This window comes from Bolinopsis microptera, chromosome 11 (assembly GCF_026151205.1).
Source record: "Bolinopsis microptera isolate Bmic1 chromosome 11, MBARI_Bmic_1.0, whole genome shotgun sequence".
In the NCBI taxonomy this organism is placed as follows: domain Eukaryota; kingdom Metazoa; phylum Ctenophora; class Tentaculata; order Lobata; family Bolinopsidae; genus Bolinopsis; species Bolinopsis microptera.
This window is the reverse complement of record NC_087082.1, coordinates 16,334,918-16,351,213: the sequence shown is the minus strand read 5'-3', so window position 1 is coordinate 16,351,213 and position 16,296 is coordinate 16,334,918. Positions and strand designations below refer to the sequence as shown.

Sequence of the window (16,296 nt, the reverse complement as noted above, 5' to 3'; positions counted from 1 at the left end):
ATTTTAGCCATCTGTGACTGGGTTGGATATTTATTTTCTCATGGTTCCCTCAATACGTTATAACAAGTAATAATCACGACTCGATTTGAGGACAGAATAAGTTGCTTCTCAGACACACGGCTAATCAAAGTAGACCGATGGGTTAGAATTATATGGAAATACTACCATGTAAGGTAACGTTGACATGGCAACACTTCCATATAAGGTAATAATTGCTATCAGCTGCAGTATTTCTCCAAATTTTCATAAATTCCTCTAATTCCCTAAGTACGGTCGTTTCTGCCAGACAAATTAAAATCATTAGTAAATTGCTGTTCCAATTTAGTTGCAGCTATACTCGCTCCATATGTAATTGGATCCCCAGCAATCTCATGCTGCAGTGTAGCAGAAACAAGGGACTGTAAAGATTACTGTAAATGTGCGAATATGGTCACCTCTACTCCCTCTGGATTTGTCAAGCAGGAGAGCCTCTCCGAGAGGGGTACGGGGGTGGCCGTATTTCACGGGTTAGGAGTGTATGGGTTAGCGGGCTCTTTGAGGGTTCCTAACGCGGGCCAAAGTAAACAATCTCTTCCTGCTGCTGCAATCATTGCAGAATCATTTGCAAAATGTTCCGTTTCGTTTTATTATGTGGGCTGGCTTGTTTGGTGCAATGTCAAGAGACAGATCCCGTCCCCGACTTGACCTACTCCCCAACTCCCCCCATCATGACACAAACCCCCAAATTCACAGTGGTAACGGATGCTGAAACTGAACCAGGCACAACAGGTCTTCCTGACCCGTCCACTACCGACACAGCTACCACCCCTGATATTCCCGACTTTGTGACAACAGCGGAGCCCACAGATCCCGCAGACGATGATACAACCCCTCCCGCCCCCATAACTGATCGTTACACTGCAGCGGGGCCCTCCACCCAGCTCCCCATCGAGCTCAGACAGCCCACCATTAAAGTGCACCCCAGAAACGTGACCGTGCCCAAAGAGAGCTACGCTAAGTTCTTCTGCAGTGCGACAGGGTCGCCCAGTCCACATTTAGTTATAGTGAGGGCTGATAGTAACTACGCGATCCCCACTTTCAACAAGAATCATGTCTCTAAAGGAGAAGAGTCTCTCCCTGAAGTACAGCAGACTATTGGACCCATCACGGAGGCAAATGAGGGTTGGTATGAGTGTATCGCTGCTAACTACTGGGGCACCGTCAAATCCAGAGCTTATCTCCGTGTCATGGACCTCTGTCAGGAAGTGGACTGCAAACCTCCTAAAAGTTGTGTTCAGGTGGAACTTGCTTTACTCTTTATCTCAATCATTTAGTTTCGCAGTCATTGGTTTACATCATTTTTCACACTCAATACTCATTACTCATGTTGGAATCTTCCAAAATTTCACCCCTTTTTTACACAAAAAAAAATACAAGTTTGTCGACCAAATTTAACAAAATCTCAAATTTAACAAAATCTAAGGGTGCAAAAATGTGGTTAAAGCATATCAACAAGATTTCACGAATACAATTACGCCACTCAACCACACCCGAACTTAACGTATAAGATAATGTAATGATGATGAGACTACCATATAAGGTAATATAAGACTACCATATAAGGTAATATCAACCTGATATCAACCTGTTTTCAGAACTACGACGAAGCGTCAGCTAGCTGTGAGTGCCCGGAACTGCTCTGTGAGCTGACCTACGAGCCTGTGTGCGGAGCGGATTGTGAGATTCATTTCAACCCATGTGTGTGGAACAAGACTAGTTGCAGTAATGACTACGACTCAGCCTCCATCATCTCCCCGGGAGAATGTCCTCCGATCACGGCCCCAGAGGTTACTCTGCTCGGAGAGGATGCAGCTGTGGACGAGGGAGGGAGGTTTGTTCTATCTGCTGTTGTTGGGGGTAATCCTGAGCCCAATGTTGAGTGGCAGAAAGTCGATAACGATGGAAACTTCTTGGAATCTGTCGGTAGAGGTATGTCTTTTGATAATATGAAATTAAGATGATGATTTAAGTGAAGCAAGTAATTTAGATGTTATATTCAGTTTTGTGAGGGGGAAAACATTTTCATACGCGTCAATTAATTCCAGCCGAGTGTTTGTCATGAACACATTAGTTAGGAATAAACTTTGACTAATTTCCCCGCTTCCCCAGGATTGGAGTTGATTTTAGACACTCTAACGTTGGGAATGACGGGAAAGTACGTTGCCAAGGCAACCAACTGTCAGACAAAGCATGTGTACACACGATCAGTGCAGCTGGACGTCGTTCCCCTACCCGAACCAACTGAACCATCAAAGACTAAAGAGAATATCAATGTTTGCAGTGTCTTTGGGGACCCTCATATCGTCACCTTCGACAGGCACAGCCTTCACTACGCTGGTGAGTTTCACGTTCACTTCCACTGTTACTTTTCACTGTAACTTCCACTAAGTAGGATAGCCATGTTGGATGATCCTGTAATTGTCATCTTCGACTAAGCAGTGCCTTTATTTCGCTTTCACTTTCCGCAGAAAAAAATAAATAATTTATCAATGATCTCTTGGGAGGCATACTTTCACGGAGTGAAATGTCCCTCTTCTCTAATTATCCTAAACTCTTCTCGTGACTATTTTCATCTATCTCACTCAAACGACAGCGGGTCGTATTTCCGTGGTCTACGTTGGTCACGTTGGTTTTTAGTCACGTGGTTTTAGTCACGTGGTTTTAGTCCTGCTGACACCACTCCAAGCTAATAATCTCATTGTAATTCGTATGAATGGTGCTGATTTTAATACCTTATATTGGTTTATCCAATATCCACCACAGTTTAATTTCTGTTGACCTGATTGCTGCACAATATTTTTGTCTTTGAGGAGACGAATTTTATTGTGTGTGGAATGGGTCAGGTGAACTCCTTACCAGTTTATTGCCTAATATACCCCCAGGCCCGTCACCAAAAAGGACCCCAAATCTCCTAAAAACTGGCGGCCAGCTCCACATTTTTGGCGACTCGTGGGGGCAACCGGTTAGCTGAAAGTTGGTGTGCCTGATCAGGACCACGGTAGCGGCGGCCAGTTACGGGGTTCATGAGCGAAGTTATGAGCTGAACAGTAGTTCATCACCTCTTCACCCAGGACAAGGGACTAAAGCACCAGGCAGATTTAACGGGGACACTGCTCTAATGGTACCACAGGACTTGTACTCAGTCGGGCTAACCTCGCCTTAAACGCAGGTCTGGAGAGAGGCAGGAGATTAAAACTTGAATAATAATAAAACTTGATTGGTTATATGGTATATTTGCAGGGCTAGATTTTGAGCTTGTATTGTGGACCATGGTTGCGTGTTGCAACTCATGGGCGGCTAATAGTCGAGGTTGCATTAAGTCATTTAGTCAGGGCACCGCGGTTGCAGCAGTCTAGGAACAACAGCAAGCCATTTGGAAATTTTTTTTTTGGGACGGTCATGAGTAACAGATTAGATCGACGACGGTGTTGCATTAAAATATTCGGCTAACGGACTAAATCTTAAATTTGAACTCAGACTTCCATGTCATGGTAAGGATCGGCCGAGCACAAAAACCCGCTATCGAGCGCTGTACGGAGTTGAACGATCTCAGAAGCTAACATGAAATACATTGTGACCTGACTAAAAGGTCATGAGTCTAGCTACTGCTGAGCTGAGCTCAACAATCCAGTCGGAGTTGCTGCCGAATCCGAAATCAGCAGCTCAATAACAGCAGTCAGTAGAATTGAGGTGGTTTTGAAAGGAACAGATCTGCTAATCTCAACAATTTGAGTACTTTATAAAGGTTCCAGCTTTTACTGCACCAGGTTGCTGAATATGGTCATGAATCTGATCATTTTGGAGTAGGCGAAATGTCAAATGGCGATCACTAAGTATTTTGAGGTTCAAATAAAACCACAGGTATGTGGTGCTAATGTGGTACTACTGGACTTTGCTGCGTAATCCTTTGCTTATTTGGAGCAGAACGGATGCTTGCGTTCTGACATTTTACAATTAGGAAAACAAACGGTAAAATTCCAGTGGTCACGACAGAAATATCCCGACATCAACGTTAAGAGGATTTTAACGAACTTTAAAGTCTGTTTATGAACGCTAATGATACTTTAGAGGTCCTGTCTTAAACGTTTTAGCAAGCATGACAACCCACATTGCGAATCACCGAGCCTATCTTTTAGTTGTCACACCATGGACAGGATTATAAGATTGCTTCAGTTCCACACAAGAATATCATATTTTTAGTTTCTCTCGTGTGATTTCGGGAGATTGATCTCAGGTAGTATTGCTATATTACATATATTATGTATTAATTTGTTTGGATACTTATGTATTAATCATTTAATGATATTTTCAGGTGACGTGATCGCTATGTGTTGGGATGGGACTGTAAGGCGTTCAAGTGGATAATTTACGGACTTTTCTCGTATTGTGGATAGGAACATGTTTGGACGAAGTCACCGTCTTCATCAACCACAAACCTTTCACCCTGAGCCGAGGCTGGGTAATCTTCGCTGACGATGAAAAGTTCAAGTACATTCAGGGCACAAACTTTGAGGTGGGTGGTCTCAGTTGGACTTTTGACGGAATGGTCCTGAGTGGGAGGAACGAGGAGATGGGACTGAGTTTGGCGTATGATGGCTTCACCTCCCTCGCCATAGGGATGGACGAGAGCAGGGTGGATCCACTGTGCGGGGTGTGTGGTAACAACCGACCGAGAGAAAGGTAACGAGCACCAGCAGTACACCAAGCTTGAAGACAGGCTCATCAACAGTCTAAAGTCTAACGAGTACGTGAACAACTGGAAGGTGGACAGGGAAGAAGACCTGTGTCCTCCCCGCTCAAGTGGACTTTGACCCTGACGAGCCCTGTGGGACTGACTACGGCAAGAGTAGGGTGGCCTCTCGAATGCCTGTTCAGGCTATAAGTTGAAAACGCGGGCTTCCAACCGATGCTCCAGCCAAGGTTGCCTCTGTTCTATTCGACTCGTGTCTCCACGACTTCTGCTACATGTCCCTGCTGAGGGGAGGACTCAGGAACCCTTCGCAAGCCTAAGCTCCTCTATTTCCCCGATGCACGGTAGCAGAGCGTACGCTTTAACTCTGGGTCAAATGGAGGCGTGTGGATTGAGAGGATGGGATGTGTACATGAAGTGTGACGTGGAAGCCACGCAGGATGCTATCGACAGCATCGCGTGTTACCAGGAGACCAAACCTTATATCAGGTTCAAATAAACCGGAGGTGAAGTTGAAATAAATTAGAGGACAGTGCAGGATAAGACAACAAACATAATGATTTGCCTGAGTTGGTGGAGGTTTCTAGCTTACAATTTCAGACAATATCATATTCCTTAGATTTTTATTCTATTCTTTAATGAAATGTGAACAATTTTAAATTTTAATCATTTTGGCTGACGCTTTCCGCCGGCCGGTGTGTATGAATTGTTCAGAAAAGAGCAGTTTTTGGGAATGTGTGTACATGCATTTGTAGTACTAGTAGTCTTTATCTCGTTGTTGGTAGATATCAGAATATCATATAAATAGTGATTAGAAAGCCAATGCGAACCACTAGTATTAATTAGCCTAAGACAAACGATGTGTCTTTAGCCACACACATATTATCTACAGTGAATAAAACAAAAGTTTAAGGTCATTCGGCGGTTAAAGTTCACAAATCCGTTTGATGGCAAGTATTAAAGTTAAAGTGACCATTTGTTGCAAGAAGATTTCTAGGCACTGGATTTATGCGCTGAACTATGACAAGTCAAGTAACGTGGGCAGGTCCTATCACGTGGTCTTGTGACACTACGCTACATTGTCATCTCCCCCCAGCTCTCTATCTTTATACGTGTAGGCCAGACTAAGGACCGCGCCTAACAATTACTATACCCACGCACTACACAAGCCACTTGTCACGTGTTGGGCTCTGTTAACCATCACCATGGTGACCAGTCACATGACCCCCCGCTCTCAACTCGTGAGCTGACAAACAACTAGGTTTTTAGCTACTCTTTAAGTTTCTGCAGATAATATTCATGTAAATTCTAATATCAATAATTAATAATTAACAGTAAGCACATTGTTAGCCAAAAAGAGCAATACCGACAGCTTTAAAGCCGAATCACTTGTGAATAAACTCTGCAAGCAACTTGAACATCACCTCCATATCTGCAGCAGTGCACTTATATACGCAAGCAATTTCAGCAGTGACACTAACATCTAAGTTGTTAAAGCTTCTCCAAGTTTCTCCACAAAGTCTATGAATCACAACTTCTCACGGACCGAATTCTAAACTATAGTTAGGTGTTACCGTGACCCCCATTCTATCCCAACTCAGACACAACGACAATCAATCTTACTTCTATACTGAGATCTCTGACTGTAGTGTCTATCTTTATAACTTTATAAGTGCAACTCCTCAGTTCAACACCACCGGTATATGAAGTGGTGTGCCAATACGTTCCCAAATTATATGGATTCCTTAAATCTAAACCTGAAACCATAAACTCAATTTACGTTGAACCAAGGTAATTGATGAGTAAGTATTAAGTAACCATAAGCCTCGTAGAAACCAAAGAAATAACATTTAACAACACAGCACTATGTCACGCTCCTGAAGTACTAATACAAAGTCTACTATTGATCGGACACCTTTTTGTGCAACAAATCATCCCCTTAATTTAATCTGAGTTAAAAACTGAGTACTGTATAATTACGAGGCCGGACCAAGTTTGGTTCAGTTCAGTTAAGGTCGGTACGGTTCGGTACGGTTCGGTACGGATCGGTTCAGTTCGGTACGGTTCGGTACGGTTCGGTACGGTTCGATACGGTTCGGTACGGCTCGGTTCAGTTCAGTTCGGTACGGTTCGGTACGGTTCGGTACGGATCGGTTCAGTTCGGTACGGTTCGGTACGGTTCGGTTCGGTTTATGTGCGGATCGGTTTCAGTTCGGTACGGTTTCGTTACGGTTCGGTACGGTTCTGGTACGGTTCGTACGGTTCGTTACGGTTCAGGTACGGCTCAGGTTATGTTCAGGTAGGTACGGGTTCTGTTCATTTGCATTGGGTATGTTCGATTGGAGTTCTAATTATGTGTTGCTTTTCAATTCGAGTCTGGCGATTGTTGGAGTTCAATTTTTAAACGGAGATTTTACATCACCCCCCATGGGCGGCAGTTGCATTGTAGACAGTGTGTATGTAGCATTTGTTTGAGAAACAACCCAAACGTTTCCCGGCTTCTATTCTAGTCATTTGTTTTCAGTGTTTTCTTCAATCTCCAACATGTATATTGCAGAATGCAGCTATATAGATCATTGAGCTGCAAGCCAACATTTTACAACGTCATTAGTGGTTACTAGTGACTCCAAGCTAAGAATCATTACGGGTTGCAGGATTTAGGGTTGAAGATCTGTGTGCAGGAATTTATACTCCAGTATAATACGGTAAGTACACGAAATAATATTAGGAGGATACTCTCACAAGGATTTAAACATAAATCCAGGTTTCTGCCGAATTCTAGATCATTGACCAACACTATGATGCACATTAGCAGTAGCAAAGCCCCAACTCTGTTTAAAATTAATAGATAATAGTACCCTTTTGAATCAAAGGATGCCATCGATTCGATTTCAAAACCCAACGTTATTTTGCTAACATATCAGTATGACTGTGCAGCTGGCGGTCGCTTAAAAATTGCCGCCAAAATATGCTGATGTATACTTGTGACCCCCTTCAGTACTTATGACACAACACATGAGTCGACTGATGAGCCAACTTGATGATGCCTACTGGTGAACCTAGGCATATGATCTGTCGAACATTCCTTTGATTGTAAAGGAGGGGTTAGTTCAACTGAAGGGATTTACAACAAAAACAGTGACTGTGGATAACATCTCGAAGAATGAACATTTGCCATGGTTACCAGTATCTTACTAACGTTACGTTGGCAACCTGAATATCCGACAAAAACTTGTCACTATTGATATAAAGGGAGGGGTTACCAATGCCATGGTAACCCTGCGAAGAGTTGTTTTGGTGACCAATAACCCGGTACCTAAGGAGTGGCTGCCCCCCGGTTAGGGATTATTCTTCCTTTGCTGTGTGGGTCTTGGGAGAATTACATATGCGGTCCATTTTACAAAAGATTGACGCCAATCGACCAAGGTCCAGGGTGTATTGTGAAGTAAGAATGTGAGTAAGAATGTGAGTAGAGTATAATGCGTTTGATCGTGATCAACACGTCTCAGGAATCTTCTAGAAGAAGGTGGTGGTGTGGTGGTGGGTCGGGTCATAGCGACCTGGATGCTAACAGTTAATTCTCGGGGACCTGGTCATCATTTCGGAGAAAAAAGAAGAATATGTAAGTACGCCACTTTAAAGAATGCCATCTTAGATGCTTCATAAAAATAACGGTGTCATTTGCATGACGGTTTGGCTTTTAGAGCCCTCCCTTTTTAAAATACACCAAGTAAAACACAGCTCATATGCGAAGGGAGCAGAAACGCTCAACATTAAATCTGAAATTAATTGCAAACAAATAAGAAAGTAAAGTTTAAAATTAACAAATATCCTCTCCAGGAAATAAGTTACAATCAGATAGCTGCGTGTGTTTTCGCGTACGTGTTAACTTTGCCACCCCCACACCCCCCTCCGTGCCTCGATCACACAGAGTAGTACCAAATATTGATTATACGAGGCTCTATGATAGAAAACAAGATTCTGGTGAGCTGACGAATAAATGAAGTAAATTACCGTCAATCTTTGTCATTTAACACTATATCAGGAAAGCTATGTTCTAATCACGTGACTTTACTACCAAGCAAAACGAGCAACCATCATCAGCTTTTAAAACACACTATACCCCCCATTGCTAAAATAAGCTGCCCACAACGCCCCCACTCCACCGCCATCTATATCCACCTATTATTAAACTCTCTCAGCACTCTTACTTCTGATATAATCAAGCTGACCAGAGCGAAGATTTATCTCAAAGAAATATTCCACAAATATTTACACAGTCGCTACTCCTAAGCTGCTTAGGATATACTGAGATATAGCTCCCGAATAAAGTTATCTTACATTCATGCATTGTGAAAATCATACACGTCCGTAGACTTTAAAAATATGATTTTACTTTTAGCTCCCCAGTGTTTACCTCCCCTCCTGCTCTTCACATATAATTATCGCAAACACGTGGCTTTTTAAAACAAAAGCTTTATAATTATTAAGACGGTGTATGTGTGCCTGGTATAAACTAAAAGTACAATATGAACTCAGATATAGTGTTCATACCGTTCAGCATTTCCAAAATTAACTCAAAAGCTCTGTAGTAGTAGTAGTACCAGGTGCTTCAAAATCCTTCTTAGCTTTAAGATCTAATGTCGAAACCGAAAAATGCCCGATTATTTTTCAAGAAATTGACTTAACCCAATAAGGGATTGACCAAATAATACGTAGCGAGGAGGAGGTTTGGAAGTGCAAGTGTATTTTCTATGCAATATAGATATGTTTAAAGGTGTTAAAATGGCCGAAATATGGCTTCTGTAATTCGTGAACGATCCCTTAATTTAACCCAAATGGTACCAGTACAGAGTTTGCAAAGGCAAAGTATGCTCGTTGCCCTTAAATTAAATGTGATGTTCTGATATGATTCATCGCTTCAGCACTTGTTGCAGTTGCATGGCACCACTCGTTGCTGTGGTAGAATTCGTTGCTATAGCACACTCGTTGCTATGGTAGCACTCGTTGTTCTGGTAGCACTCGTTGCTATTACAGGTGATTGCTGCTTGGTAGCACTCGTTATTGTGGTATCACTCAGCTGTCCACCTCCAGTTTGACAGTAGTAGGAGACACTCGGATCTCAGTGGGTGTCTCGGTGGCAGGAGTTGCAGGAGTAGGGGTCTGGGATATAGCCTGTAAACAGTCAACCGTTCAGACTGTGTGATCAAAAGAGATGAACAGAAAATATTGTTGTGTGTGTGTATAAATGTATATTTGTTTGTTTATAATTGTATATGTATAATGTATATGTGTAGGTTTATGTACGCTAATTATGCAGTAATGTACGTGGTTCGTTTGTCAGTACTTGTGTATGTGTGTGTGTGTGTGGTGTGTGTGGGTGTGTGTGTGTGTGTGTGTGTGTGTGGTGTGTGTGTGTGTGTGTGTGTGTGTGTGTGTGTGTGTGTGTGTCTGTGTGTGTGTGTGTGGTGGGGTGTGTGTGCTTGAAGGCTTTGAGGTATATGGATGGGACGTGGTTTTAAACCCATGTTGGTCAACCTTCACTGTTTGAACTTGTCATTTTTCTCGAGATCACGTTTTCAATATCATTGGTATAACGACCTTTACCCGTCCTCATTTGTTCATGTTTCCTTACACGGCTGCCTGACCCGTTCAACTAATTGTGTTTAATCAATAGCGCTTTCCTTTTCGTCCGGACCATTGTTGCCCGCACATATTGCGTATTTTTTTCTGGTCATATATACAATGAAGTGATACACCACAATTTAGCAATAATGAAAAATTTAGGCGACTCCCTTGTAGGTGAACTAATACCTAAATCTAATCCTCGCCTTATCTGACCCATCAGCTTGACTAAGCGAAGCTCAGGATCCGACCATTAGCCTAAGTGACACATAACCTTGTACTCCGGGAGGACTCTTTACAATTAATATATATTTACAAACTAAGGATATATATTTAATAATAATGAGATGAATTATGGCACCTATATCTTTAGTAGAGGTTAGGTAGAGACCAGGGGAATGCCCGCTCTGCGAGCGTGAGGTGGACTAACGACATTCAAGAGAGCCTGAGGATAAAACGAAGGCGCTTGTGAGGAGGAGAGGAGGAGTCTAGGAGGATTGAGGAGGAGGTGGAGGAGAGGACGAGGAGGAGGAGGAGGAGGTGGAGGAAGGAGGAGACGGAGGAGGACGAGGAGGAGGGAGAGGGAGGAGCTTGGAGGAGGAGGGGGACGAGGAGGACGAGGAGCTTAGGAGGGGAGGAGGAGGAGCTGGAGGAGGAGATGTGGAGGGGTAAGGAGGAGTAGGAGGAGGAGAGGAGGAGGAGGAGTAGCTAGGAGGAGGAGGATGAGAGCTCGGAGGAGGAGGAGGAGGAGGAGGAGAAAGAGTAGGAGCTAGGAGGAGGATCGGAGGAGGAGAGGGAGGAGCTAGGAGCTAGGAGGAGGAGGAGGAGGAGTAGGAGGTCAAGCTTAAGGAGCAAGGAGGATGAGGAGGATGAGGAGGAGGAGGATGAGGAGGACGAGGTAGTAGGAGGTCGAGGAGCTAGGAAAAGGAGGACGAGGAGCTAGGAGGACGAGGAGACGTGGAGTAGGAGGAGTGAGGGAAGGGGAGGAGCTTAGGAGGAGTTGGAGGAGGAGGAGGAGGAGGAGGAGGGGAGGAGGAAAGCTATGAGCTAGGAGGAGGAGGAGGAGGAGAGGACGGAGGAGGAGGTGGAGGGAGGATGGAGGTGCTAGGAGCTAGGAGCTAGGAGGATGAGGATGAGGATGAGGAGCTAGGAGGAGGAGGAGGAGGAGGAGGAGGAGGGAGGACGAGGAGCTTGGAGCGCAGGAGGAGGCTGGAGGAAGGGAGGAGGAGGAGGAGGAGGAGGAGGAGGAGGAGTAGGGGAGGAGGAGGAGGAGGAGGATGGAGAGGAGGAGGAGGAGGAGGAGGAGGAGGAGGGGAGGAGGAGGGGGTGGTGGAGGAGGAGGAGGAGGAGGAGGTGGAGGAGGAGGAGGAGGAGGAGGAGGGAGGAGGAGGAGGAGGAGGAGGAGGAGGAGGAGGAGGAGGGAGGAGGAGGAGTGGTGGCAGGAGGAGTGGTGGTGTGGAGGAGGAGGAGGAGAGGTCGGAGCACGGAGGGGAGGAGCGGAAGAGTGGAGGAGGAGGAGGAGGTCGGTCGGAGGAGGAGGAGAGTGGTGGTGGAGGAGGAGGAGGTGGGAGGAGGGGGTGGAGGAGGAGGAGGAGGAGGAGGAGGAGGATGAGGGGAGGAGGGAGGAGGAGGGAGGAGGAGGAGGAGGTGGAGTGGAGGGGAGGATGTGGAGGAGGAGGAGGAGGAGGTGGAGGAGGAGGAGGAGGTGGAGGTGGAGGAGGAGGAGGAGGTGGAGGAGGAGGAGGAGGAGGAGGAGGTGGAGGAGGAGGTGGTGGGGGGAAGGGTTGGAGGAGGAGGAGGAGGAGGAGGGGGTGGAGGGAGGTGGAGGAGGGGAGGAGGGGAGGTGGGAGGAGGAGGAGGAGGAGGAGGAGGTGGTGCGTGGAGGAGGTGGAGGGTGCGAGGAGGTGGTGTGAGGTGGAGGAGGAGGAGGAGGAGGAGGAGGAGGAGGAGGGTGGAGGGAGGAGGAGGTGGAGGTGGAGGAGAAGGAGGAGAGGTGGAGGAGGAGGAGGTGGGAGGGGGAGGAGGAGGAGGAGTGAGGAGGAGGAGGGGAGTGGGGGGTCCCCCAGATTGTTTTGTTATGCTTCAGATGGAAGTGAACATGGAGTGAAGATACAATTTAAAATTAAGATTATTCACCTGTTATTGTTGTCCGGAAAACAGGGTTCATCTTGCGATAGTGTTCGCTTTCCATCATAAGGCGCTTCTCTTCAGCCTCCAACTGGAACCGGAACCTCTTTATGCTCCAGATCTAATGATCTCTCCTGAAAGTGAAAGTGAAGTGTCGTTAACAACGCGCGTTCCAACTAACTGCATTCCACCATAAATTATCAAGGATCATAATCAGTGTGAGCTAAGCACATCGAGAAATGAGAATTAGACGCAGTTTCAGACACGATACAAACCGCGGTATACGATCCTCAACCAAAAGGTGCTCGATTCTGGCTGAGTATGATACAAATGATAGTGTCCCATTAGATTATCAAGCAGATCGATCGACGATCGACAGACTACCTATGGTTGATGACGATAGCAGAGCACTGTTCGTTGTTAAACAGCCGAGTTGTCGGGTAAAAGTAAATTGAAAGGGAAATTGAAACAGAAACTGGGTATGAAAGCGAAACAAGAAGTTAAAGTGAAACAAGAAGTGAAAGTTACCTGACTCTCCCGGAGTATTTTCACTGCCTCCTGGGTACAAGACACAACCTGTGACAGGGCAGTAATTTGGGGCCGAATCTGTTTATGTTTTGCATGTTGTAGAAAACGGTATTTAACAGATCTGCTTCTGGTGCATGGTTTTGCTGCTGGTTTTGCTGCTGGTTTTGCTGCTGGTTTTGCTGCTGATTCTGCTGTTGGTTCTGTTGGTTCTGTTGCTGCATTTGTTGTTGGTTCTGTTGTTGGTTCAGTTGATTCTGATGAGTTTGCGGCGAAGTTCGGGTCTGACTTCCGTTTGCCATGACCATGTATTGGGACTAGAACATAACCTTTACTTCCTCTACACTAGCCCCACCTGATGTGGTGGTTGCCATGGTAATAGGGGTCTCCATGACAACTTCGACAATGCTCTCTACAGTTGAAGTAGGTGTTTCCAATCTCCGTCTTTTGCTGGCTGGCATATACACAAAATTAGGCACAAAAAAACGTTTATTATAAACGGCTTCCTCCCCCCCCCTACAACATTGAGACAGTATAATTTACTACCACAGAAAATTAAACAGTAGTTCTACCTATCATAAGGTCCTTGTCGCGCTATCATTCATGTAATCAACAAAGAGCTGTGATACACAATGTGTCAGAGTACTATGGATGGCGGTCACGACAGTTCCCAGCAACCAAGTACCCATGACCTAACCTCTATCCATGTCTTCTGTGTACCATAAAATCTTGGGGGGGCCCCTCGTCTTATGATCAGGTACACTGGCAGGTGGACTTCACCTGTCAGTACCTGAATTTATGCAATGGCTTCGGTTACCACCTGCCCTCCTCATTGGCAAAAGTATAGTACCAGTTCAGTACCATGGTAACCAGCACCATGACTACCAGCACCTTACCATGGTACCACGGCTTCGAGGTAACTGTAAGTTCTGTTTGTATGTTATGGTACTGGTAGCCATGGGCACATGGTTCTGATAGCCTATGCATGACTATTGACACAGACAATCATTACTATGAGTACCATGGCTATCAGTATCTCGATGTTAAGTATCTGTACTGTTAACAAGTACCACTAATACTTCACACCCTGACTACACCAATATTAGCACCTTCACACGTCGGACTGTATTATATCCTCTATACACAACATAAAATAAATCTTACCATTCTCGAGAATAGCCGCAGCCTCAGACACAATGATACTCTCAACAGAGGAGACGGGATTGATGGTCAAGCTCTCCATATAACAAAACAAGAAGAACACTTAATAACTGGCAATACAAGATCAGACGGCAGCACGGATAATAGACGCAAGGATTTATCGTCTCGCCAGCTCCGTGACCGATGTCGTAAAAAAGGTTTTTTTAATAAGCAGCTCTAGCAACAGGGCAGTGTGTTTGGTATATAGCCTCCGAGCAGCTAAAAACAGGTCCTTGACCACAACTCATGAGCCGCCCTATTGTACGGCCCACGCAGCAGCAGCGTGATTGCCGCATTGTCTTAACATTTGCTCACGTGATGGATCACGTGTTACCAAGGCAACCCCCATGAGAGACTGTGAGCGCGAATGGGAGCGGTGGACGAAGGACACGGCTGCAGGACATTGATCGGCAGAGGACGAACGACTACAGCAAATGTAATTACGGCGACCAGCTATAATTATTTTAACGACAAAGGACGCGGGCTGACGGAACTGAAAGCTCGCGTAATACCCCGCTCATAATAAGCGAGTGATTGCTTGGGGTATTAGTCAGGTGAGCAGGGCTAAAGAGGAGGTTTAATCCCCGGCCAGGGAAACGAGACTTCCAGCTAAACTGGGGCTTGTCTGTAGTGGGTACTAGGCCTGCGAGTGGGTAATTATATGATTAGGAATCATTGGGCAGAGAGCGAGCAGAGAATCTTATCAGGACCGCCGCCCCCGTTATTTTAACAAGGACTTGAAGTTGACCCCTCTTTTCCTTGCGTCAGCCACAGCATGAACATTAGTACCAATACGAAAGTACTGTCCGGTTCCCTCATATACCACCTGGTCTGAAGTCGTGGCACATGGTGTGATGTCATTATATGTGAAATGACGTCATTATATAGGAAATGACGTCATTGTATGTGATTGGACGTAATTTTTTCGGGGACTATGACGTCATGTACAGTTCTTAACGTCACAGCACGTCTGTTATTAATATCAGCGTGTTGGTTACAGATCTGTCATAAGACAAGTGTCGAGTGTGCTGCTAGCTGAGGAGTCAGCTAAGATCGTAAAGATATTACTTGGTGGGATAGTAGGGACTATAGGGTAACAGGATAATACTTTGGTAAGTTCTAATTTTAGTGTCAACACCCTACAAAAGCGCGGGATACAGCAAATCATTACTCTCGCAGTACGAGGGTCATATAAACGATAACGCGTCATTTTGCGTGGATCATATTTCAAATTTCATAGTACACATTTTATCTAAAAAGTGTGATTAACACAAAAAACCAGTATCTAATGTCTAAGACGTATCATTTACAGTATGTTGCTTACCTAAAACAGGTCTGTTGACTGAAGCAATGTTTTGTCTGCTTACCTCAGTTTACCTAGCCTCACTCCACCACCTCACCACCTCCCTGGAAGTTGATCTCTCAGGAAGTGACTGGCTAGTCCAGTCTGACATCCCACCAGACCAGCTATCAGATATACTGAACCTGCTGAACCCTCACCACCGAGCACAAGTTAAGCTTAATAACCGCCTCCAGGTAAACGGAACTGTTCCGGGATATGTTTTATCTGATCTGCATGCAGCGGGGGTTGTATCTGACCCACTTGCTAAGGACAATGATGTGAGGTTCAGACCCCTTGCTAGGTTAACCTGGGTTTACAGTAAGGTGGTATGTTTGCAAGGGGTGGTGCAGGGGCGGGGTGTAGTCGTGTTTCATGGCATTGATACTGCTGCTGATATCGATATCAACAAGGCTCATCTCTTCAAATCACACTACAATCAGGTATGTTAAATGTTTCACTTTCACTTTCTTTATCATTTTAATTGTATGTAGTTATAATTTCTCCGATTCAATAGGTTTTCACTATACCTAACCGTCCCCCATCAGTTTAGAAGACTTGTTATAAAATTAGACGAAGTTAAAGATCCTGAGGGGCGACTTGCAGATCAGTGTTGTAATCCAGCCAGGAATAGCAGAAGCAAAGACAAGATCAAGTAAGGGTGTGTTTTCTGGGGAATTCCCTGATTATTAGTTTTTATATTACTAATAATCATTATTTATTATCGTACCGTGAGGAAACTGCGAGCCTG

General features: G+C 45.1%; 1 protein-coding gene and 1 long non-coding RNA gene across 2 annotated transcripts; one reads left to right on the top strand and one right to left on the bottom strand.

The window, feature by feature from the left end:
• Positions 1–487: 487 nt before the first annotated feature.
• On the top strand, positions 488–5,382 carry LOC134822652 (uncharacterized). Its single transcript, XM_063833822.1, has 4 exons — positions 488–1,277; positions 1,635–1,968; positions 2,149–2,376; positions 4,352–5,382. The coding sequence occupies exons 1-4, from the start codon at positions 609–611 to the stop codon at positions 4,402–4,404; spliced, it is 1,284 nt and encodes a 427-aa protein (XP_063689892.1). The 5' UTR covers positions 488–608; the 3' UTR covers positions 4,405–5,382.
• Positions 5,383–9,203: 3,821 nt separating this feature from the next.
• Positions 9,204–14,399, bottom strand: LOC134822878 (uncharacterized). Its single transcript, XR_010161231.1, has 4 exons — positions 14,171–14,399; positions 13,010–13,460; positions 12,491–12,615; positions 9,204–9,904 (listed from the first exon to the last, which is right to left on the bottom strand). It is a non-coding gene; the product is annotated as an uncharacterized LOC134822878 (long non-coding RNA).
• Between the last annotated feature and the right edge of the window lie 1,897 nt (positions 14,400–16,296).